General features: G+C 43.4%; 1 protein-coding gene and 1 non-coding gene across 3 annotated transcripts in view; both read left to right on the top strand.

Annotated features, from left to right (window-relative positions):
- The window catches only part of Lima1 (LIM domain and actin binding 1), a 99915-nt gene extending 74542 nt beyond the window's left edge, over positions 1 to 25373 (top strand). For both annotated transcript variants that reach the window (XM_027396562.2, XM_027396563.2), the window contains 5 exons: positions 1564 to 1671; positions 6387 to 6444; positions 8625 to 8734; positions 19925 to 20058; positions 22617 to 25373. In XM_027396562.2, coding sequence (XP_027252363.1) covers positions 1564 to 1671; positions 6387 to 6444; positions 8625 to 8734; positions 19925 to 20058; positions 22617 to 23622 — 1416 coding nt within the window. In that variant the 3' untranslated portion in view covers positions 23623 to 25373. The remainder of the gene's footprint in view (positions 1 to 1563; positions 1672 to 6386; positions 6445 to 8624; positions 8735 to 19924; positions 20059 to 22616) is intronic.
- LOC113833655 lies at positions 9896 to 9997 on the top strand. Its single transcript, XR_003481773.1, has one exon. It is a non-coding gene; the product is annotated as a U6 spliceosomal RNA (small nuclear RNA).
- Positions 25374 to 25790: the final 417 nt, after the last annotated feature.

The raw sequence follows: 25790 nt of genomic DNA, 5'->3' as shown, positions 1-25790 counted from the left end.
TGCCTCCAACTCCTAAGAGCTGGAGTTACAGTGCCACCACACATGGTTTTACTTGGGACTGGGGGTAGAACCCAGGGCTTTATGCATGTTGGGCAAGGGCTGTGCCAATTGGGCTACATCCCTGGCTCAAACGAAACAAAACCAAACCTCAAGAGGTATAGCAACACAGGATGGCTGAAGTTTGAAACCAGTTCCAGGACTTCCAGGCTACAGAGATCCTATCTCTAAATGAATTCTAGTAGAGTTTCTTCCTTAAAGTTCTGCTCTGGGGGCTTCAAGAGTTGAGAAGTCCTTAGAAATTCTTGTGAGAAGTATGTTTTATCTCACCCTCAAAGAATGTCTGAAATCCCTTACACAACAGGGCACATCCTGGATAGCAGCATAGGGGAGCTTGCAGGTAGACAGACAGTAGATGAATGGGTGTCATGGTGTGTTCTGCAGTGTAGTGGCCATCTCCTCCTAGTAGGAGCAGGTGCAAAGCAGAGACGACTGCCCACTCTGAAGTTGCTGGCCTGAGCAGATCCATCACACTCACTTCCATCAGCCCTGTGGCCTTAGATGACTTGTTTCTCCCCAAGCCTGAAGAATCACAGAGAGGGACTGGGAACATGACTGAGCTAGCAGAGAGCTTTCTGATGCACAGTCTTGAGTTTAACCACCAGTGCCACATTACATGGAGTGTGGTAGCAAACAACTGCTGCTCCAGCCTTTGAGAGGTGGAGGATCAAAAGTTCAAGGTTATTCTTGGCTATACAGTGAGTTTGAAGCCAGCCTGGACTACATGAGAACCTGTCAGAAAGGGGGTAGGACTGGTCATAGGAAAGAAAGCACAGTAAAGATAGGTAACATCCATCTTCCTCTCTCCCTTTGTTGGTTTCAGATCTAGTAGATGAGTCATTTTAACTTTCTACTCCCAGTGGCCTTTGTAAGGAAAAGAGACAGGATTATTCTCCTTATGGCAATGCTAATACATGCTTTTTAATGCTGGGGCTCGGTTATGAAATATAGATCAAGCTATATCTTTGTGAATTTTGTGTGAAATACTTATTTTTGCAAGTTCCATAGAAAAAGATTGTTTATGGTATCATTCAGTGTAATTTTGGTTTTTATATGTGTCCATCATCCCTGTCTTTCTTTCCAGGCCGGGCATTTATATGTATGGTCAGTATATTTCCTTAATTGTTGGCACTTGGCATTTCCTTTCCCTGCTCCAAAATGGTCTTTTCTGTAAATTCACAAGCTTTGCACTTCCACAAGCTGTGCTGCTAGAAGAGTGAGTCACAGAATGCAGTGTGCTGGGGGTGGCCGGTGTGTCCGTATTCTAATGGGGCATCTCCTTTGAGACAGACGCACAAATATTTAACTCAGAGGTGTGTGTCCACACAGCTGCTTTTGACATCTCACTAGTCGATGGGTCTTGCTTGTGACAGGGGGTTGACTTGAGTTCTGAGAGAAGAGACTTTTTTTTTTTTTTTTAAACATTCCAAGTTTACTTGAAAGATGTGCTGTGAAGAGAGTAGAATGGTAAGTATTTCAAGTTCATAGGTTATTTTTGTTTTGTAGAATGAGTTGAAAGCCAATGGTGCTGAGATCAAAACTCATAAACTGGAACAAAAGGAGAATGTGCCCCCGGGTCCCGAGGTCTGCATCTCCCATCAGGAAGGAAAAAAGGTAGGTTGAAAAGTTAATGTCCAGTTGCCAAGGAAGCATGTGTTCCAATTTAGGTGCTTAAAATTAGAAAGGACTCTGCCTCTCGGCTGCAGGGTCTGGGAATTTGGTGGCAGCTGCCAGGGCAGATTGCCATCTTTGCAGGTCACATAATTTCAGTTCGGAAGCATTGTAATTTACAGCTGACCAAGTATGAGTCTCCATTGGAAAATTCTTTTGTTCAGCAAATGCTCGGAAGGCGTAAAGCTAAAGTCATTTGTAAAAATCTGCTTGATCAGAGATAAAATTTTTATCTTTAAAAACTTTTTTTAGGCCGGGTGTTGGTGGCGCACGCCTTTAATCCCAGCACTCGGGAGGCAGAGGCAGGCGGATCTTTGGAGTTCCAGGCCAGCCTGGTCTACAAGAGCTAGTTCCAGGACAGCCTCCAAAGCCACAGAGAAACCCTGTCTCAAAAAACAAAAACAAAAAAACAAAAAAGAAACAAAAAACTTTTTTTAAAGGTTTTGCTGTGTGTGTATAAATGTTCTGCCCGAATGCATATATGTCACTGTATATGTGACCTGTGGATGCCCTCAGAGTCAGAAGAGGGTGTGGGATCCCCTGGATCCTGAGTTACAGATGGTTGTGAACCACCTTTTGGGTGCTGAGAATCAAACTCAGATTCTCTGTAAGAGCTACAAAAGCTCTAAACCATTGAGCCATTCCTCCAGCCCCAAGATATTGTCTTTAAATCATTCATAATATTCTTCCTAAATATATGCCTATTTTAAGATTTTCTTTTGTTTGCTTGTTTTGTCTTAATTTAGTTTTAAGATGAAGGTCTCACTTTGTGTTCCAGGCCCACCTTGAACTTGTATGTTCAAGCAATCCTTCTGCCTCAGCCTCTTAAATAACTGAGGCTGCCAGCTTATGACACCACTCTGGCTCAAGGCAGTTTTGTTTTCCCTTTTTTTGGTTTTAAAAAAAAGTTATTATTTTCCCTGAGGTTATTGGTATTTGGTTTTGCTGGGCACACACTAGGCAAGTGTTCTACCACTGAGTTACATCTACAACCCTCAAAGCATTTTAGCATCCTAGGTGTTAAGCATAGCAAGTGCTAAGCTCAGAAACTGTAGCTGGGCCAACAAGATGGCTCTACAGGAAAAGGCACTGCGGGCAAAGCCGAGACCCTGAGCTCAGTCTCCAGGTCCCACATGATGGAAGGAAAGAACCAGCTCCTGCAAGCTGTACTCCGAATTCTACATGTGTGCTGTGGTATGTCCTCACCCCCACACATATAATAATTACCTAAAAGCAGAGCCAGGCATAGTAGCAAATACCAACGATTGCAGAACTGTGCAGGAGGCAAAAGCAGGGGGTTCGTGAGGTTAAGGCCAGTGTGGTGATGTAGGAAGTCTGAGGCCAGCAAGACCCTGTTTGAAAACAAAGAAAAACACCACACACGTTCATTCTCATTCATAGCCATCCTCACGCCCCCATCTCTCTCTCTGTGTCTCTCCCATGTGGCCTTCATGTGCAAGAAAGCCCACAAACTATTGCCTCCTAGCATGTTAGCTATCAAAAACCATGATGGTAGGGACCATGAGAGAGTGGGGTCATGAGGTTCGGAACTAGTGTGCCTGACTTCTTCAGGAAGATGGTGTCTGAGCCCAGCCATGAGGAATGTGCAGGGATGGGCCAAGTGAGTGAAGAATAGATGGGCAGGCACAGCAGAGTGCAGAGACCCGAGATCCGCTTCTTAGGAGCTACTCTTTGATTGATTTGGCAAGGTCGTAGTAGTAAATGGGCAGTACTGAGAGACAGGCAGAGGATCTGGAAAAGCCTTCTAGGGCTTCCATATGATCAAACATTGGTGGAAAGCCTTGGAAAGAGTTCAGAAAAATCACATTTGGGATTCACGCCTTAATGATGAGACGGACAGCTTAGTTGCAGTAAGTAACAACTGTGTGTAGACAGCAAACTTGCCCGTCATAGACTCATCAAATAAATTTTATACTGGGTTTGGCAGTTATGAGCCCTGGCTGCTCTTCAGAAGATCCAGGTTCAATTCCCAGCACCCACATAGCAGCTTAGGAATGTCTGTAACTAAAAATTCCAGGGGTTCTTACACCCTTTTCTGAGCCTCCATCCATATCAGGTATACACATGGTGCACATACATACATGCAGGCAGGCAAAGAACTCATACATAGACAAATTTCTTTTAAAAATCTTAAATAGTAATGATAAATTTTATATATTCTTAACAGCAGTAGACTTTTTTTTTTTTTTTTTTGAACAGGGTCTTACCCTGTAGACCAGGCTGACCTGAAACTCACAGAGATCTGCCTAGATCTGCCTGTCTCTGCCTCTTGAGTGCTGGAATTAAAGGTGTGGGTAAAAGTTGTTTTTCAAATATAACAAGTAAGTATGTTTAGAATTTTCCTTATGGTATATAAATTTTTAAAAAACCCAGCATTGAAAGCCACCCCCCCCCATTTTTACCTAAAATCATAACTGAAGGAATACTCATCTGGAAAACAACGCTCATAGTGTCCTTAATTCTGTTTTTGTGCTTTATTCTTGATTGTCTTCATGCTGATTTATTTGAAATTAGAGCTCTGGGCTGCACGGCGAGATCAGAACATTTTAATTACAGTGCAAAAGAGCAAGAGTTGCAAGTGAATCATAAATCAGGGAGTGGGTGGGGAAGGAGGAGATAAAGGTGGTAAATACTTTTCAAGAACATCCTGCCAGTTTGTAGGCTTTTCAGCCCTGGGTGCCTGACTGCCTTTCATTAACCAGTACCTAAGCTCTGTTTGAACTTCGGTCTGCTACAAAAAGATGTTAATGCTACAGGAAACATTCTTTTAAAAAAACAAAACACACACACACACACACACACACACACAGAGGCTTTTATTTACCCTTTGAGAATGTAAAAGGGCACTGCTCCCAGATCATAAGTTATAGCAATTGTGAGCCACCATGTGGGTGCTGGGAATTGAGCCTGATTCTCTGCAGGAGCAGCCAGTGCTCCTAACTGCAGTGCAGTCTCTCCAGCCCCAAGGAAACTTTCTTGAAATGCCATGCATCGTCAACCTGTTGCTTTTCCTACAATGAGATGCCTAAGCATGGTCTCTGGTGCTCCTGCCTGAAGTTCCTTCAGTATTGACATCTGTCCACCCATGAGCAGTTACATTGAGAGGGAGGGAAGAACATTCCAGGATGGGAGCACCTACAGATACACAAGAATTGGGAGTCTTTTTTGTTCGGTTTTGGTTTTTAATGACAGTGTCTCATGTAGCACAGGCTAGCCTCTAATCTACTGTGAAAGCAAGAATGACCCTTCTCAAGTGCTGAGACTGTAGGCTTGTGCCAACCAGCCAGCAGCAAAGGTCTTTTCATAACCAAGCACAACTTTCATTAGATAAAATATGACATAATGAGGAGATCAGCCCAATACTTGGCACCCAGATACAGTAAACACTCAGTAAATGTCAACTGTGATCATTCCAGTTTATCCTTTGCGAAGGTAGAATTCCTGTAGTGAAAAGAGAGTGGGGGAAAATGCTGGCATTCAGGTGTGGTCAGCCAACAACTTAGTCTCCATTGTAAATGTATTCATTTCTTGAGACATCTTGATATAGACATTTGGTACCACCCAGTCATGATCTTAGATATTGGCCATGTACACCAGAAAGGGCTAGGGGCTGTATAGAGGAGGGAAAGAGGAAATTCTTTTATTTAAATTGATGGTTTCTGAGGAAAAGATATATACCTATGCTTAGAATCTGCTTCTTAGCTAGGCAGTGATAGTAGTGGTGGTGGTGGTGGTGGTGGTGGTGGTGGTGGTGGTGGTGGTGGTGCACTCAGATTTCTGTGAGTTCAAGGCCAGCCTGACCTACAAAGTGAGCTCCAGGACAGCCTCCAAAGATACACAGAGAAACCCTGTCTTGGAAAACCAAAAAAGGGAGTGGGGAGGGGTTGATTCACTGGGACTAGAGTTACATATGATTGTGAGTCACCATGTAGGTGCTGGGAATTGAACATGGGTCCTTCAGCAGAGCAACAAGTGGTCCTAACAGATGGGCCAGCTCTTCACCTATTTTTCCTTTTTTTCTTCTTTTCTGTTTTCTTTCTTTTTTTTTATTTTAACTTTTATCTTTATTTTTTTTTTTTTTTGAGACAGGGTATACTGTAGCCCAGGCTAACATCAAACTCACAGTATAGCAAGGGATTATCTTCAACTCCTGATCTTCCTCCATTCGCCTCCCAAGTTGATACCTTAAACACACAAATGGAAAACAAGAGTACAAATAACTCCTGTGCTTAAGTATGTTCCTTTCCCTTGCTGTGGAGTGTACTCAGTGACAGTCGACAGTCGATATGTGAGGGGTTTGGTCCCCTTGACACAGGGGTGGGGGGGGGATTGTTTGGATTTTGCTTCCTGAGATACGGCTTGGAAGTTCTTTATGAGGGAGACGCTGCACACTTGGCAGCGGAATGCAGTCTGTTTTAGTGCTCCCCCATAATTGAGAGGCACGTTAATACCCTCATAAAAGACGTTTGCTGCCTCTTGTTTAAATGCTCAGCTGTTCTTGGGGCCGTTATTTCCCCTCAGGCAGCCAGTGACTAACTGGAGTCAGCAGGTTTTTATGGCATTGGCAGCAGTTTGCTCTTTTATTTTTAATGCACTTCTTAATCCCCTTTAATCTTTTTTTTTTTTTTTCCTCGTAGGTTTCTACAACTGAGAATAGCCTGGTGGCCTATTCTAGCTGTGCTGAAGATGATGCCTGTAAGCATTTGCTCTTAGCTCTGTGTGGTGGGGTCCCTGCTACTGTCTGTTGAGGAAAGGACACAGCACACCCAGCAATGGAGCTCATCCGAGCTTCCACTGGGTTTTCCCCTGGGTTTCCAGGACTGCTGCTTGAACACCCTTTACACTTTTAATAGCTCAGGGAGAAGTTATTATGTATGTTTAACATGGAACACAGGGTTTTTGTTTTTTTTTAATATTTATTTTTATCTTATGTATAACGGTGTTTGCCTTAATGTTGTCTTAATGTTGCCTCTAGTGCCTTGATCACGACAATGGCATCAGATCCCCTGGAACTGGAGTTACCATGTGGGTGCTGGGAATTGAACCTGGGTCCTCTGAAAGAGCAGCCAGTGCTCTTAACTTCTGAGCCGTCTCTCCAGCCCTTACTAAAAGAATAACTAAAAGTTATTGAACTTATTGAACTTTTATACCTTTTGCACTAAACTCTTCTAGGACCAAAGCTGTATAAACTGATCTTGAAGTCTTACTTCAATAGAAGGTGTTCAAGAAGAACTGTATTGGGAACATTTTAAAGACCTCAAAGTGTTATATTTTGACATAATTTTATCCTGTTTTGGAGTAATTGTAAGCCTGATTTCTCAAAGAATTGGGTTTTGCTTTTACAATCTCTATTTTTATTTATTTATTTTTCTGACACAGTCTCACTACATACTGACTGGCCTAGAATTTACTGTATAGAAGAGACTGAACTCTCCTACCTCCGCCTCGTAGGTCCACAATTAGAGATGTGAGGTGTGCTGCGATGCTTGTGATAGCATGACCACCGCTGATTTTCAGTGTACTGTTGTTTTTTTGTTTGTTTGTTTTGAGACAGGGTTTCTCTGTGTAGCCCTGGTGTCCTGGAGCTTCCTATGTAGGCCAGACTGGCTCCAACTCACAGAGATCTACCTTCCTTTGCCTCCAAGTAGGGATTAAGTACCACTTTGCCGAGTTCAGTGAATTGTTCTTAAATATGTATAGATTTCTAGCTTCCCCCACAACAAATCTGGACACAGAAACCCTCAAAACTGAGGCAGGATCGTAAGTCAAGCAGATTTCTAATAAACCTCCCTTTAGATTGCCTGAAAAGCTCAGTGCTGAAATCAAGAGTACCTTTTGCTTTGCATTTGTTTGCTTGAATTAAAGTGTTTTGGGGTTTGTTTGTTTGTTTCTTAATTAGGTTTGCAATACATTTCTTCCTTCTTTTTCTTTTCTCCAGAAACAGACCATAACCCTTTAGTGCTCTGTTACTTTGTTGGCTCTAGGCTTTTAAAAACACTTTAATCCATTTGTTTTCATGTGGACTCAGGCCAGCTTGCAGGAGTCTGTGTTCTCCTTCAGTATATGGGTTCTGGGTATTGAACTCAGGTCCTCAGGCTCAGTGGCAAGTGCCTTTACCTGTAGAGCCATCTTGCCAGCCCAACTCTAAGCTCAGGAATTCTGTTTAAATGGTCCCTTAGCAGCTGTATGAATGGCTTTTCTGTATCTTCTGGGGTTTCATCATTAGGTATATATGCTGGCAAGAAATTAATCCATATGCCCTTACTTAAATAATTAGGAAGAAAATCCTTATGTGGTATTTGCATAATTGATATCTGCTTTTAAAATAATCCAGAAAAGGCAAGCTAATCATAGCAATGCACACCTTCAATCCCCACACTTGGGAGGATGAAGCAAAATAGATCTCTGTGAGTTTGAAGCCATCCTGGTCTACATAACAAATTCCAGGCCAACCAGAACAAAACCCTGTGTCTAAAGTTGCTTTTTTTTTTCAAAGAATGACCCACAAAGACTGAACACATCTTCCTCCATTTTCCCCAACTTCAGCTGGAGCACACCAGAAGTTATTGAGAATGCCAAATACCAAAACATCAAAATCTATATTACAACCTTAAGAAATGGCAAACACTTCAGAGCAGAGTGTTATATGTGTGGTTTGGGTCCCAGCTGTGTGCTGCAGAGTGAGAAAGTCCCTAACTGCCAGCCTGACTCCTGGGGGAGCCAGGACACTTTAAGTTTAGACCCTCTTCAACAGAAAAGCATTATCTACCTGATGCTAAAAGGACCAGTCCCGATGGGAAGTATCCATGTTTTGCTTTCTGAAAGAATCTTGCCCTGAGCTACTCTAAAATGTCTGCCTTCTGTGACTCAATCAGGTAACTCCCAAGTGAAGAGTGAGGCCCAGCAGCCTGTGCACACTAAGCCACTGAGTCCTGACGCCAGAACCTCCAGTCTTTCGGAAAGTTCTCCTTCCAAAACAGTGAAGGTATGTGGCCCTTGCACCCTGAGTCCCAGACTCTTGTTCCCAGTTCCACATGATACACTTCCTATCATTATGTCCAGCATTTTCTGTTTGTGCTGTGCTAGACATAATGCCAAGGAAAAAAGTGCTTAAGAGTCACTTTCAGCTTGGGCGGTGATGGCAGGAGGCAGAGACAGGCGAATCTCTGTGAGTTAGAGGCCAGCCTGATCTACAGAGTGAGCTCCGGGACAACCAGGGCTGTTAGACAGAGACACCCTGTCTCAAAAAACCATAGGTGGATGGATGGATAGATAGATAGATAGATAGATAGATAGATAGATAGATAGATAGATAGATAGTCACTTTCAGGGGCTGGAGAGATGGCTCGCTAGTTAAGAACATCTACTGCTCTTCCAGAGGACCCAGGTTCAACTCTAGGTACTCACATGGTAGTTTATGACCATCTGTAACTCCCTCTTCTAGCCTCCTGGAACACCAAGAAGGCATGTGGTACACATAGATACATGCAAGCAAACCACTCATACAAAGAAAAAAATACATATATATAATATTATATTATATATATAATATAATATATCTATTATATATTAATATATAATAATTATATAATAATATAGTAATTATATATATAATTCTGTATCTAAAATATATCTCTCTGTGTAATTATATATATTTATAAATGTATATATATGAGAAAGAGAATTGCTTTTGTCCAGATACAGTAGCACACACCTTTATTCTCTCAAAAATGAGGTAAGCATGTCTCTCTGAGTTCCAGGCCACCCAAGGCTCTTTGTCATGGTTGCTCACAGCTGTGATCCCAGCACTCGGGATGCTGAAGTAGGAAGATTGCTTCAAAAGTGGAGACAAGATTTGCCATAAGTTTAAAGCAAACAAAACAACAAAAAGGGGTAGGGGACCTGCAGAGTTCACTCATTAGACAAGGTGCTTGTTGCATAAGCGCAAGGACCTGGTTTTTGCTCTCCTGGCACCCATGTAAAAAGCTGGACATGGCAGTCAGGACTGTAACCCCAGTGCTGACTGAGGAGGCAGAGACTGGAGAATGTCTGAGAGTTGCTGGCCAGCCAGTCTAGCCAAATAGGTGAGTGTCATGTTCAGTGAGAGACCTTGTCCCAAAAACTAAGATGAGAAGTGGCTAAGGATGCTCACTTTGGCAGGTCATACACTAAAACTGAAATGATACAGAGATCAGCATGGCCACTCCATAAGGATGACATGAGAATTTGTGAAGCATTCCACGTATCTTGCATTTTGTGAAATTCCCAAATAATCAATACAAATATGTATATGCAGCACCTTGATCCCTCTAAAGTCAGGAGGCAGATTTAAGTAGTTATTAAAAATCAATTTTTCCGCCGGGCGTTGGTGGCGCACGCCTTTAATCCTCGCACTTGGGAGGCAGAGGCAGGTGGATCTCTGCGAGTTCAAGGCCAGCCTGGTCTCCAGAGCGAGTGCCAGGATAGGCTCCAAAGCTACGCAGAGAAACCCTGTCTCGAAAAACCAAGAAAAAAAAATATTTTTTCTAGTATAAACGATGGAAACTGTGAACTTCCCCCCCCATGCTTAGTAATTTGCATGTAGCATTAATTTATGTAAAAGTGCAAGATGTTTTAAAAAAAAGTGACTGAGGAAGACACCTAGCATTGACCTGTGACCTCCACCTGGCATTGGCCTCTGACCTCCACATGCACTCACACACATATACAAAGAGAATTAAGTTTTTTCCCTGCATTTCATGAGTTGCTAACAGACTTGTGAGTTTGTGTTGGCTAGTGTGGTGCTGCTTCCTGTTAGTAGGGGCAACTAGTGACACTTCTCACTGGCCTTCTCCTGGGGTGTCTTTTGCACAGTTAGGTTTTGTTTTTAAAATCTCAGCTTGAGAGAACTCAAATGGTAGAATGGCTTCAGGGTGGCCTGTGCTGCTCCTGCACCATGTGTGTATCCGCCTGAGTGTTTCTCTTCTGTGTCCATGATCCATCTGCAGATGAGCATTTTAGCAAGAAAAGGATGAAAAGAGGATGAAGGTTAGTGAAACAAAAAGAGGAAACAGAGGAATCCATCATTTAAAGGATAGAATAAGAGGGCAGGGAGCAAAGGGAGCAAACAAGAAGTATTTAAAGGAAGCAGAGTGTGGTTTATGGAAAAAGAACAAAAGCTGAAGAAAGGAACAAGAGAAAACAAGTGCAAAAAAAAAAAAAATGAACTGAGAGGCTGGAGGTGTTCCTGAATGTTCGAGCACAGGGCTAGCACCAAAGCAAATGAAGAAAGGAAGGAAGAACAGAGTCCCAGGCATTGAATGGATGCCTGTGCTCTGCTTGACTCTGTCCCAGAGACCTGCTGCCAGTGTTTATCTTTCCAGGATCTGAAGCCCAACAAGGTAGCCAGGGCTGCTCATCACCTTCCTCTCCTCAGCCCTGCCTACATATGAATGTTTGGGTTGTGGTTCTGGATCAAAAATAGATTTTTTAAAAAAGTGTTGGGGGTGGGTGGCTAAAGAAATAGGTAAGAACACAAAAACACTCGTGCAAAGGACCTGAGTTTGAGTCCCATCGTACATGGTAGGCAGGTTGCAGTTACCCTTAACTCCATTTCCAATAGATCCAGCACCCCTGGCTTCCTTGGACATCTGCACCTCCACACACACAGATGCACATACATATAATTTTAAAAATAATGATAATTTTATAATTAAGGGGGGGTAGAGAGGCTAGGCCCCTAGCTCTATGGTTGAGTACTTTCCTAATATGTGAGATCCTGGATCTTAATTCTTGAGGTCTACAAGAAAAAACAATGCAGAGAACATGATAAAGAAGACCCATGTCCTAGTGAGGGTCACTGTTGCTGTGATAAAACACCATGACCAAAGGCATGTTGGGAGGAGAGGGTTTATTTGACTTATGCCTCTACATCATAGTTCATCATTGAAGGAATCAGGATCCTGGAGGCAGGAGCTGATGCAGAGGCCATGGAGGGGCGCTCCTTATTGGCTTGCTCAGTCTGCTTTCCTATAGAACCCAGGACCACCAGCCTAGGGATAGCCCCATCCACAGTGCCCTGGGTCCTCCCCCATCAATCACTAATTAAGAAAATGCCCTATAGGCTTGCCTACAGCCCAATTTTATGAAGATGTTTTCTCCACTGAGGCACCCTCCTCTCAAATGACTCTAGCCTGTGTCAAATTGACACACAATTTGCCAGCACCATCAGTGAAATGGCTCAGCAGATAAACCACTTGACAAGCTGTTTGAACCCACATGAACAGAAAAACCTCCTACAAACTGTCCTCTGGATTCCCATACTGTATTGCAACACACACACACATACACACACACACACAAAAAAAAAAAAAAAAAAAACCTTGGCCGGGTATTGGTGGCACAAGCCTTTAATCCCAAAGGCAGTTGGATCTCTGTGAGTTTTGTGCTAGCCTGGTCTACAGAGCGAGTTCCAGGGCAGGCTCCAAAACAATACAGAGAAACCCTGTCTTGAAAAAACAAACAAGCCAGGCTGTGGTGGCACATACCTTTAATCCCAGCACTTGGGAGTCAGAGGCAGGCAGATCTCTGTGAGTTTGAGACTAGCCTGGTCTACAAGAGCTAGTTCCAGAACAGCCTCCAAAGCCACAGAGGAACTCTGTGTCGAAAAACCAAAAAAAAAGAAAGAAAGAAAGAAAGAAAGAAAACAAACAAAAAACCTTAAAAATTAATGAAGAAGAAAAGGGTAGCAAAGGCAGACATAGTAGTGGGTGCTGGAGCTGAAGCTGAGGCAGGAGGCAGGAGGATAGCAAATTCTTTTTTTTTTTTTTTTTGTTTTTTTTTTTTTTGGTTTTTCGAGACAGGGTTTCTCTGTGTAGCTTTGGAGCCTATCCTGGCACTCGCTCTGGAGACCAGGCTGGCCTCGAACTCACAGAGATCCACCTACCTCTGCCTCTTGAGTGCTGGGATTAAAGGCGTGTGCCACCAGCGCCCATCGAGGATAGCAAATTCTAAGATAGCCTGGACTATTCATTGAGACTGACCCTCTCTAAAAAAAACCAATGACTTAGTATATCTGACGTGGTTATAGATTCTGTGTAACTGAAGAATCTGAACCCTGGTTAGTCCAAGAACAAACACTGGGCACCAAGAACAGTTGTTTTGTCAACATGGCTCTGCTACCTTCCTTTGCCTATTTGGCCAAATGATTACGGCTTGGCTGTATTGAACTAATGCTGGATTGACATCCTCCAGACCTTCAACCAATGAGTGTTCTGTAGAAGGACACATCACATGGGTCTTCCTGAGCTGGCCAGAGAGAAAATACATGGGTAGATCTCTTCGTACCTACCTCAGATCTGTGTGGGCTCCCTTGTCCCTGGCCACACAGCAGTGACATTCACAGCCCGCCTTTACATGTGCACACCTCAGGACCTGAAACTTGGGTGAAGACTGGAGTATGTCGCCTGGTTCCCTGTGCTTGTCAGTGGTCCGTCCAAAGCTCAAAAGATCCTGGTGTGCAGAGCCTGGCATAGGACCTAATTTCATCTCCACTTTCTTTAAGAGCTCTTTGTTTTCTTTTGCTCAAAGTCCCCTTTATAGTCTACAAGCAAGGTAAATACTTCAGTAACTATGTACAGAAAGACCTGCAGCATAATTGTCTTGTGGCCCTAGACTTTGCAGCAGAAGTTATTTCTCTACTTTGGGAAATTACATGCAGCTAAGAATTTACATTTGTTCACTCAAAATAGATTGTCGAGTCCCACAAATCCTGAGTGGGGAAAGAGATCTGTTCTTAGTGCTTGATACTGAAAAATAGGGCATCCTAGGCAGGGAACTCAAATAATTTCAAAGTTTAGTTTCTTACAGTAAAAACTGCAGGTGGCTGGAGAGATGGCTCAGTGGCTTAGAGCACTGGCTGCTCTTGCAAAGCACCCGAGTTCAGTTCTCAGCACCCACATGGTGGTTCACAACTGTCTCTAACTCCAGCTCCAGTGACTCCAGTGGCCTCTCTGTCCTCCTGGAGCACCAGGCACACATGCAGTGCATATAACGTACATTTAATGTACTCATGCACATAGAAATAAATATTGTCAGGCACGGTGTATCACTCCTTTAATCCCAGCATGCCGGAGGCAGAAGAGGGGTCTCTGTGGATCTACAGATTGAGTTCCAAGGCAGCCACATCCACATAGAGAGTTCCTGTCTCAAAATAAACAATTGAACGAATATTTTTAAAATATATGTGTGAAGAAAGCAAGACTATTGTATATTTTGAGCACTGGCCGCCGAGCACATTTGGCGAGGTGTGGTACTGATTAAGTTCAAGTTGCAAGTTCAGAACCGGATGGGTTGGGACAAAGGTCAGGCCTGTTCTACTTCAGGAAACTCTGGGGACTTTTTAAAAATTTATATCCTTATTTATTTTTATTGTATGAATGTTTTGCCTGCATGTGTTTTTGCCATGTGTGTTCCTGGTCCCTGTGAAGATCAGAAGAACTCCCTGGAACAGGAGTTCTGGAACAGTGAGCCACTGTTTGGTGCTGGGAATGGAATCCGAGTCCTCTGCTGGAATAGCCTGTGCTCTTACCCACTGAGCCAACTCTCTAGCCCCAACCCTGGGATTTTTTGTTTGTTTTGAAACAGTCTGTCTACATAGTTCTGGCTGTCCTGGAACTCACTCTGTAGACCAGGCCGCCTCCAACTCATGGAGACCTTCCTGCCTCTGCCTTCTGAGTGGTGGGACTGAAGGTGTGTGCCAACCCTGGGGATTTTTTACAATCTTTCAAAAATTGTTTGAGGCAGTTTCACTAGTCAGCCCAGGTTGGTCTGTAGAGTTCAGGTTAGCCCCAGTCTTGTGATCCTCCTGTGTCTGCCTCCCAATTACAAAGATACAAGCATTTACCACCATGCCTGGCTTCTGGGGTCTCCAGTTATCAATAATGGGGTGGGGGAGAGAGACCAAGACCCAGAAGGGAGGAAAAGGCAAGAGGATGTGACCAGCCCTAAGGGTCACCAACTTGTCCTAATTGTGCCAAGACAGCTCAGCCCCAGATTTCCTCCAGTGCTCCTGCTGATAGAGGTGGGAAGAAAGTGCCACATGCTGCTTGGAAGGACATGCTGTGCAGTACCCCCTCCAAGACCTGTCTAGCTGTCCCCTGTGGGCATGAGAAGAGGCTTTGTGGTTTCATTGTATGGTATTGGGGATGTACAGCCTCGAGCATGATAAGCAAGCTCTTTCCACTGAGCTACCCTCCCCCAGCCTGGTTTTATGCTCTTTTACAGAGCTATTAGAATTAAGATCGGGGGTCACTAGGCTCTTGTCACTGCTTTCCCAGTGCCCCCCACTCCTCTCCCTTAGACAGTCTATTAGAGGCATTCTGTCTGGGATCTGAATGGTCTTGAGAATGAGTTCACAGAGAGTTTTGCTCCGAGAAGCTGCAGGCTACACAGAGCTGTCTCAACCATTTACTGCGTGGTGAAGAATGTCAGTTTTATTACCTAGCTATTTTGCACAAACTAGAAGGAAGGAATCCACGGCATTTGTGGTATTCATCTGATGAATGGAGGTCTGGCATCGGTGCCGAATTTTTTTCCGATTTCATTATGTCTAAAGGCTTAGTTTCACTGCTCATGGCCAGCTGCTTCCTTTCCTCCCTCATTCACAGATACGCCGCCACTGGGGCCTTCACATTAGATTGAAAAATACGTGTAAGGCAAAACGCTGAAAGAATGTAGATGAAGCCGTGTAGCTTCATTGGAAACTAGCTTCAAGTAGATAGACACCCATGAACAGAAAGCCTGTAATACTCATATGGGAAAGGCTGTGTTGATTAATATACATTTATAGGTTACCCTATTCATTCCAGAATGAATATAAGAATGAAGATTATATCTTCACATTTTAATCTGAAATCAAATTAAGACTACAGCTTGTTTTCGTGTGTGAGGGCTAGCATCTGGTCTCATCTCCAAAGAGTTGCCTTTAGTTACAAAAACTGAACAACAGCCCTGCACAGTGTAGAAATAACTCTGTTGGTCTGAGTTAGGAGTTCCAAGATGTAATTGTAATTCTGTAACCTTGGTCAGACATCTGACACCCTTCATACTTCATTGTCTACATGTGAGAAAGGGGGTGGAGGAAGAGAAATGAAAAAAAAAAAGTCTTCACTTACTCAGTGGGAAAATATATTGTAAAGATAAAACATGACTAACATTCCCATGTTGGCAAAGTTCTGAACATGGCTGTGCCGAGTCTGAACCTACCATGGAGGCATGGGCAGGATGCATGCCAGGCCTCCGATAATGGGAGAGTTTTCGGCATTGACTGTGCTTCCTGTTGCCTAAATAGACATGGGGGAAATTACAGAAACGTGGCTGAGAGCCCAGGACGGAGAGTTAAAGGGAAGGCACAGTACAGCCACTGTGACTTGGCATGTTACCATGCTAGGAGCCTCTTTTGTTGTTTTTATGACAGCATAAGGTCCCTTGGGCAGCTCTACATAAACCTTAAATAATAGCAAGAGAAGACTAGGAGACAGGAATAGAAGTAGCAGAAACCTGGTAGGTCTGGCCAACCAGAACTTGTGGTCACTTGGTTGTTTGAGGCGGCAGCCTGTCAAGTTGCTGTCAAGGAGGAGGGCGACTTTTCAGTTTGGCTTCATTGAAGAGAGAGAGTATGGGTGAGATATGGGAGGCACACTAGTGAGACACTCCTTGTATGGGTAAAGTTTCATAAAAGCCTCTTCTCTCCTGAGGCTGAATGTGCTCCAGGTAGATCTGAGAGGGGCTGGGTTCTGTCTCCTGTAACAGAGTTACTTAAAAGAGAATGTGGTCTTATTCTTGCATCCAAGTCTGAGTTCTGGCTCAGCTGTAGGCAAGTGCTCCAGGGCACACCAAATGCTGTGTGTTCACTGAAGGTTCCTATTCGTCTCTTCCAGCTTCTGCGTCCTGCTCCTGGCTCCTAATCTCTGCTCCTGCCTTCCACCTCCCTCCTAATGTGAGCAAAACCTTCACTGTCTCTCAGGTTCTCCCTTCTATTCATTGGGCTGCATCCTTCTGTGGTGTGTGTGTGTGTGTGTGTGTGTGTGTGTGTGTGTGTGTGTGTGTAGTGAGTGTGTGGTGCGTATGTATGGTGTGTGTGTGTGTGTATGTGGTGACTGTGTGTGTGTGTGTGTGGTGTGTCTGCATGGTGTGTGTGTGTATATGTGGTGACTGTGTGTGTGTGTGTGGTGTGTCTGCATGGTGTGTGTGTGTGTGTGTTTAAGTTCTGTATCCTTTCCTCCTTGGTTTTCCCAAATCTATTTCAACTGTTAAAAATACAGGATCTGCTCTTTGCAACTGAAAAAGATTCTCAATCTGATAAACACATTTATCCTGTCACTTACACACTTTGACTTATGATTTGGACAGGTTCTCTCTGATAGCTTCACTGGTGCCATTATTCTCAAATTTTATTCTGCAATTTAATTTAGGTCATGATAACTGAGCAAGAGAACACCTAATCGTTGTAGAGAAAAACCTTATTAAAATGAGGCAACAATATCTCCCTTTAAATCTAATCCTATTAGAATGTCTGTAAAAGAAAAACAAATCCTGTTTTTCAAGTAATGCCTTAGTGACTGCCAGCAGCACTCACTGCAGTAACTTGGGTCATCTTTAAGTACCTCCCTATGCCTGGTCTTGTTTAACATTTTTTCTTTTTAGAACTCTGTCCTTACAGTGAAAGGGGTTGCTGTTAACTGGCCACTTCCACTCCATTTTGCTCTTTTTTTTTTTTTTTTTTTTTTCCTAATGTATTTTTGTTTGGTTGGTTTTTGGTTTTTTGAGACAAGGTTTCTCTGTGGCTTTGGAGACTGTCCTGGAACTAGCCCCTGTAGAACAGGCTGGTCTCGAACTCACAGAGATCCGCCTGCCTCTGCCCCCCGAGTGCTGGGACTAAAGGCGTGCGCTGCCACCAACCACCCGGCTTCTAATGTATTTTTAAGACTTTTTTTTTAATGTGTATGAGTGCTCTTTTGACTTTATGCCAGAAGAGGGCACCAGATCTCATTACAGATGGTTGTGAGCCACCATGTGGATGCTAGTAATTGAACTCAGGACCTCTGCAAGAGCAGCCAGTGCTCTTAACCTCTGAACCATTTCTCCACCCCACCCCACCCCCGTTTTTGTTTTGTTGTTGTTGGTGGTTTTTCTGTGTAGCTTTGGAGTCACTCTGTAGACCAGACTGGCCTCAAACTCACAGAAATCCACCTTCCTCTGCCTTCTGAGGGCTGGGATTAAAGGCGTGCACCATCACTGCCAAGCTTGTTCTTTTCTTCTTAAATCCTTTGAATTTGCCACTCATATTTTATAGATTTTCACTTGCATTTTTCAGTTTGTTTTCTGCCTCCATTTCGTACCAACCCTACTTGGAAAATAATACCGCCCCCCCTTTTTTTAATTTTGTTCCTGTAGCAAATGAACAATTGATATAATGGGGTTTTGTTGTTGTTGTTTTGTTTGTTTGTTTTTTTAAAGACCTGTCTTCAGGGTTATTAGTCTGTTCTGCCTGCCTATATCCTGGTCCTTTTGGGCTTAACTAAATTCTGGTACTGGGCCTAGGGATTAATTTGCATTATTTACCATTTGCTGAGAACCCAAGCTCATCTAAGCCCCACAGGGGCACCTAGGTGCCTGTGAGAGTCACTTGGCAACCTAAATGGCCTCCTTCCTCTATTAGTTGAGATGTTTGTCAAATCAGGGACATCATACTCAGAGGAACAACTTCTGGCCCTACCACCTTCAGTAGCCACATAGGCTTTACATCATGTAAATGCTCATGATATGTTTTAGAATTCTGGTTTTTATCAGTGCTACAGTAGCAAACTGGGTGGTGGGGTTTAGGGTCTCATGAAGTGTAGGCTTGCTTCAAACTTAATGTGTAGCTAAGGGATGATCTTGATTTTATGACCCTCCTGCTTCTGTCTACATACAACCATGCCCAGTTTTATTCTGTGTTGAGCAATGAACCCAGAGTTTTGTACAAGCTAGGCAGGCTCTACCAATTGAGCAAAATCCCCAGTCCCCAGCTCTCATATTTTTAGAAATTGAATTATTGTGTTGAACAACATGACAGCTCTTAATCCACAGTTTGCAAGTATTTCATGAATTTGTAGTCATTAACTAGAACATTTCCCGGGATATTGCTTCTATTCTCTGGTAGTTTTCAAACATCTTATAGGCAATATTTCCTTCTGGAATCCTAATAATGCAGTTTGTTTCTCTTACAAATTATTGCATCTGTGTGCCAGTTTAGGCTTGTCTTAAAATATGCCTAACTTGGGGCTGGCAAGATGGCTTAGCAGGTAAAGGCTCTTAATGCCAACCCTAAGGATTTAAGTTTGATCCCCAGAACCCATATAGCAGAGGAGAGAGCAAACTCCCCAGAGTTGTTTCTGTACCTCCACATATGCACCTCTATGTGTGCACATAAACACTAATAAAATAAATAATAAATGTAGAAAAGTTCTTTAAATATGCCATATTTATATGTAGTTGTTGTATATACATATAATCTTGGCCCTTGGGAAGCAGAGGCAGGAAGATAAAGTCATGCCTGGAACTATGATGAGTTTGAGGGCCTCTTGGGCTGCATACAAATCTGTCTTAAAAACTAGAATAAAACCCGTCCAGAGAGTAACAAGAGATGTTCCACTGAAATTAGAATGCCTTTATCTGACTCCCAGAGTTTACTGTTTTTCCTTAGCTTGAGTGTTAGTGCCCCACCCTGCAGGCTGCTATAATGGTCTCCATTTACTCACCTTGTGACTTGAACTTCTTTCTAGTGTTATGATTTCATTTTCTCTTACTCTCTGTCCTTCTAACTACAAATGTCTACCCTTAATGTTTTCTGTAGGGGTTGGGGTGTGTGTGTGTGTGTGTGTGTGTGTGTGTGTGTGTTTTAGCTAGTCTACACCTTGCTCTGCAACACAACCCACACCCACCTGACCTAGAAAGCTTCTACACTCAGGGCAGCCACACAATTTGGTATAGAAATTCAAGAGAGCCTCCCAATTCTAACAAGTAAGCCTCTAGATCCTGAGCAGGGGTAGTGCCTACGAGAGTGACCCTTAGATAAGTTAAACCCTAGGTCCATCTCAGCAGAGTGCCCAGTCATCACTGTGGATTGCTCAAATTGTCCTGCTTCCTTCTCTAGAAGTTTCAGGCTCCTGCAAAAGAGATCTGTGTGGGGTGTCAGAAGACCGTGTACCCCATGGAACGTCTCCTGGCCAACCAGCAAGTGTTTCATATCAGCTGTTTCCGCTGCTCCTACTGCAACAACAAACTTAGGTAAGTCAGTCCCAAACAGGTCCCCTCCCTGCATAGTGAGAGCTCAGAGGGTTTTTAGCACACTGGCACTAAAAGTGCTGATGGTACTGATGGCTCCTAGTAGAGTAAAAACCAGTTTAGTGACAGCTCTTTCATACAGGATGGTGATGGTGTTGGGAACTTCTTCATGCATTGGCGTGTAAGAACTGAAGCCTAAAATCTTATGAGCCATTAGTGAAGCCCCTCACCCATTCCCCATTTAGTAGAATGTCTTCCTGTGATGTCTTAGAACCATAAACTTAAACCCTAAGGCATGGTATGGGCCTGAAATCCCAGCTACAGTTGGGACAGGAAAATCTCAAGCTCCATGCCTGCGTGGGTAACTTAGTGAAACCATGTCCCAAAAAGTGAAAAAGAGGGCTAAGGATGTAGCCCAGTGGTAGAATGTCTAGCATGTATAAATCCCTGGGTTCTATCCCCATACTGAAGAAAAATGGGAGATGAGGAAAAACCTCAAAGTAAAACTATCAATATGGAGAAATATTTCACATTAATTAATTTTAAATTGCATCATTTCAGAGAAGGAAATATCCAAGATGTCACTTTCTCCATCTTTCCTTCTCAAGCAAGTATCCTAGAATACTCTTGAAAGATGGGTTTGTACCTCAACACAGCTAGACCTGGTGGTAGCTCTATCTAGATAATGCTCCTTATATTGTACAAAAATCTGCCTCTGGGATCTCCACTCTTTAGTTCTTTTTCTATCCACTAAATTAATTTTTAATTAATTTATTTATTTATTGGTTTTTCAAGACAGGATTTCTCTGTGTAGCTCTGGCTGACCTGGAACTCACTCTGTAGACCAGGCTGGCCTAAACTCAGAGATCGACCTGCCTCTGCCTCCTGAGTGCTGGAATTAAAGACATACTCCTCCACAAACCAGCTTTGAAAAAAAATTTTTTTTTCGAGACAGGGTTTCTCTGTGGCTTTGGAGGCTGTCCTGGAACTAGCTCTTGTAGACCAGGCTGGTCTCGAACTCACAGAGATCCACCTGCCTCTGCCTCCCGAGTGCTGGGATTAAAGGCGTGTGCCACCAACGCCCAACTTGAAATAATTTTTTTCAAGAAAACATATATCTCTTTTGGGGGATGCTATGATCCTTTAATTTTTTTTATATGTATATGAGTGTTTTGCCTGCAGGTAGGTGTGTACCACATGAGTGCCTAGTGTCTACAAAGGCTAAAAGAAAGCATCAGATACCCTGGAACTGGAGTTACAGATGGTTGTAAACTTCCATGTGGCTGCTGGGTCCTCTGGAAGAGTAGCCAGTGCTTAACCTCTTAAGCCATCTTTCCAGCCCCTGTTATGATCTTTAAAAGCCACTATAGTGGGCTGAGCATGGTGACACACCTTTAATTCCAGCACTCAAGAAACAGAGGCTGGTAGATATTTGTGACTTCAAGTCTAGCCTAGTCTACATAGTGAGATTCTATCTAAAAAAAAAATAAAAACAAAAATAAAAAAATAAAAAAGTTAAATCTCCTGACTCCTTCTCCTATTAGCCATAACTTGCTTTTATCCAGTCAGGAGTAGACACTAAGTGCTAAATATTTACAGCATATTGAATCCATTCTTACAGAGATGCTTTTAAAGTTAGCACAAATGAGAAACTAGGAAGAATAAGAGAGGAGTTACAGGTTGCAAATACTGAGGAAACGTATACAGAGCCTACTAGGATTACCTAGGGAAGACTTACAGGAGAAGTAATTTTTTAAACATTTTGACAGAGGAGAATGAAATCATTTGGAAATGAGGAATTACATATCAGTAAGATAAAAACAACTAGTTGTGATACACATCTGAAATCTCAGCATTCTGGAAACTGAAGCAGAAGGAGGATTTCAAGTTCAAGGCCAGCTTGGGTTATGTAGTGAGTTCAGGCCCTCCCCAGCAAAAACAAAAAAAACTCTTAAAAGAGGGTAAGGTGTGCTGGGTGTGCTGGCTCGAACCTTTAATCCCAGCTCTTGGGAGGCAGAGGCAGGTGGATCTCTTGAATTCAGGCCAACCTGGCCTACATAGTGAGTTCCAAAGACATCCAGGGCTACCCAGAGAAACCCTGTCTCAGATGTATGTAGGGTAGGGGGAGAAAGGTATTATTATAGGTCATTTATGTGCTTTTAAAGATATTTTCCTGGAGGCCAGGCGTTGGTGGTGCACGCCTTTAATCCCAGCACTCAGGAGGCAGAGGCAGGTGGATCTCTGTGAGTTTGAGGCTAGCCTGGTCTCCAGAGCGAGTGCCAGGATAGGCTCCAAAGCTACAGAGAAACCCTGTCTGAAAAAAACAAAAAAAAACAAAAACAAAAAAATATTTTCCTGGTACTGGGTATATAGCTCAGTTAATACAGTGCTTACCTGGTGTGTACAAGACCCTGCATATTCACAGCACCTACCCCCAAAAAGGGGGTGAAGAATTTCTCACCATCTTTGTTAAATACTGGAACTGCTAGATAGAAGCCTGCTGATAGAAATGAGAGATAAAGGAAGATGTACTAACTTTATGTTTTCTCTCTTGATGATAGTCTAGGAACATATGCATCTTTACACGGACAAATCTATTGTAAGCCTCACTTCAATCAACTCTTTAAGTCTAAAGGCAATTATGACGAAGGCTTTGGCCACAGACCACATAAGGATCTTTGGGCAAACAAAAGTGAAAACGAAGAAACCTCAGAGAGATCACCCCAGTCTCCAGATGTTGGGGAGATCCCCCATAACTCCGGGGTAGAAGATGCCCCCATCTCTAAGGTGGGTGTCCTGGCTGCAAATATGGAAGCCAAGGCCTCTCCTCAGAGAGAGAAGGAAGATAAGCCTGCTGAGACCAAGAAGCTGAGGATTGCCTGGCCGCCCCCAGCTGAGCTGGGCAGCTCAGGAAGTACCATGGAGGAAGGGTTCAAGGGCTCTAAGCCCAAGTGGCCTCCTGAGGATGAAACCAGCAAGACCGAGGCTCTTGGGGATGTAGATCTGGACCTGAAGAAGCTGAGGCGATCTTCTTCGCTGAAGGAGAGGAGCCGCCCATTCACGGTAGCCGCTTCATTTCGAACCTCTTCGCTCAAGAGCCCCAAGACATTGTCACCTCTCAGGAAAGGTTGGAGCATGTCGGAGCAGAATGAGGAGTCTGGAGGCGGGATAGTCACAGCAGGGAAACAAACAGAAAATGCCAAAGCCCCTGGGAAGAAAGAGAATGTGAGGAAATCACGCTGGCAGCGGGAGGATTCCGCCAGGGAGGAAGTAGCGAGGAGGAGCAAGGACATTCATGGTGTTGAGCTGGAGAGTGAGAATTTCATAGAAAATGGAGCGAACATCTATGAAGGTGATAGCGGTGACCTCGTGCAGCAGTCTCCACTAGATCCCAAGTCTCCAAGTTGGTCCGGCTTTGTAGACACCACTCCTACTGAAGAGTTCACAACCCAGAATCAAAAATCTCATGATGTGGGGTTCCGGGAGGGAGAAGTGGTCAGAGAGCTGTCAGTGGAGGAACAGATAAAGAGAAACCGGTACTATGATGAGGATGAAGATGAAGAATAACAGGCCGTCATGGTGCTGGCCTTAAATTCCTGTCAGCACCAGTAGTCACTGCCCTTTATCAAGTGGTGCCTGAGACAGGCAGCCAGGCGCTAGCTGTCATTTATGTGGGAGCGACTTTGGAAAGGAATTCCAAAAGAGAATCAATTCTAAGTGCATTATTGGAACCCCATTTGAAGCCTGGTGTGGTGGTGCGCACCTTTAATCCCAGCCCTTGGGAGGCAGAGGCAGCAGATCTCTGAGTTTGAGGCCAGCCTGGTCTACAGAGTGAGTTCCAAGACAGCCGGGACTACACAGAGAAACCCTGTCTCAAAACCAAAAAAAGAAAGTCCATTTCAGCAGTGAAGATGTGCCATAAGAGCTAAGCAGGGGGAAGGCTCTCATTGGTGTAGCCCGTCGTCCACTGCATTCCCCAAAGTGAATATTCAAGTGTCTAGACAGTGGCACATTTTCACACTACAAATACCATTGTGGAATTGGAGACAAACAACAGATTTAGATGCCTACATATCATGACCAGAAGCACTTTAGTATAAAGGGCACAGTGTAGATATTTTTACCAATTTCATTTTTTAGTACTCAACTGTTGAAATCAAATATTTAGTCTTTCAAATTCTTTAATGCTTTTTCTCTCTCTGGTAGATATGGGAACTTATTGCTCTGCATTTTTTAATTATTGAGGTATAATACAGCAACCTCTGGCCCAGTGAGATGGCTCACTGAGTAATGGTGCTTGCTACACAAACCTGACCACCTGAGTTTGATCCCCAGCACCCACATATAAAGGTGAGAGAACCGACTCCACAAGGTTATCCTGTGACAAAAGTGCCCTGTAGCACACATGCCCATCAATAATAATAATAAACAATTAAAAAAATAAGTCACCCTTTCGAGATACCTTTGAGAACAAAGAACTGGCCTGTATGCTTTGGTGCTTGGAGAGACCCACTATAGCATTTGCCAGAGTGTCATTCTGAACTCTAGGTGATTGCTTCCCTAGAGTTCCCTGTTTGGTGGCTTCTCACACTTTACAGAAAGCTGCACTGTCTTTACAAGACCTTCTGGATCAGGGTTCACCGTGCTTTGGGTAAAACAAAATGGATACTCCAAAGGAGGGAAAACAAGAGGGACTGCCAGAGCTCAGATCTCCACGGCCACCCTGAAGCAAATCTTGTCAATACCTATCAGCTCTGAAATGTATTGACTTTTGTGGCAGATAGTATCTCCGGTTTGGATGGTGTCCTAGCTTGATTCACTGAGTGTGTAATAAAACCCTGGGCAGAAGTAAGGAAGAAGTTCATTTCCACTTACAGGTCACAGCCGGTTGTCAAGGGAAGTGAGGCAGGAACATGGCTCCCTGGCTCCATTTCCATGTCTTACTCAGCTTGCTTTTCTTATACAACCAGGGCCGCCTGCCAAGGGGTGGCTCTGCTCACAACAGTAACAACAAAAAGCACTTCAGACAATGCCCACAGACTAATCTGTTAGAGACAGTCCCTCAATTGAGATCCCCAGGCAATTATATTTGTCAAATTGGCAAAACCCAGCACAGGCGGTTTTCTCTAGCATTAAGACTTTAGAACATTTGAGCACATTTGTTGTAAGTGACTGATATCCCAAATCATGTATGGCTGAGGGTGTTTTTGCATTTGTAGAGATTTAGCTCTATTTTAGAGATGTAAAATAATGTTTCCTTATAGTCTTGTTTAGCCTAAAACATTTTTATTCAATAAAGCTTTTAATTTACATTTCAACTTTCCACTGTTCTTTTTCCATTGTTTCTTTCCATTGTTAGTCAGGGTCTCCCGGGATCTTTTTTACTAGGGCAGTTTGAGGGGGAATGTGCTGTGAATTCGTTTCACCACTAGATGGTAATGTTGAGTTGACTTGTGGACTTTCATCCACCCTGAAGGAAGACAAAATTTTTCTGGAAAATTGCAAGTAATGTGGCAAGAGAATTAGTCTGTGCGTGCAGAATGAGATGTTTGTTTTACAAACTCAAATTCCAGTGGTTTTTTTTTTAATTTTACTGTTTATTGTATTCAACATTTAGTAATTCACCTAACACGAAAAATAGACTTTCCCACCATCTCTGCTGAAAATGCATGTTTTTCACTCTGGGTGTAAGCATGCTTGGTTGTTGATTTCTTCTGTAGAATCAACTTCCAAGT

Source organism: Cricetulus griseus, chromosome 2, assembly GCF_003668045.3.
Source record: "Cricetulus griseus strain 17A/GY chromosome 2, alternate assembly CriGri-PICRH-1.0, whole genome shotgun sequence".
In the NCBI taxonomy this organism is placed as follows: Eukaryota; Metazoa; Chordata; class Mammalia; order Rodentia; family Cricetidae; genus Cricetulus; species Cricetulus griseus.
The sequence above is the reverse complement of the archived record's forward strand: the minus strand, read 5'-3'. Positions and strand labels throughout refer to the sequence as shown.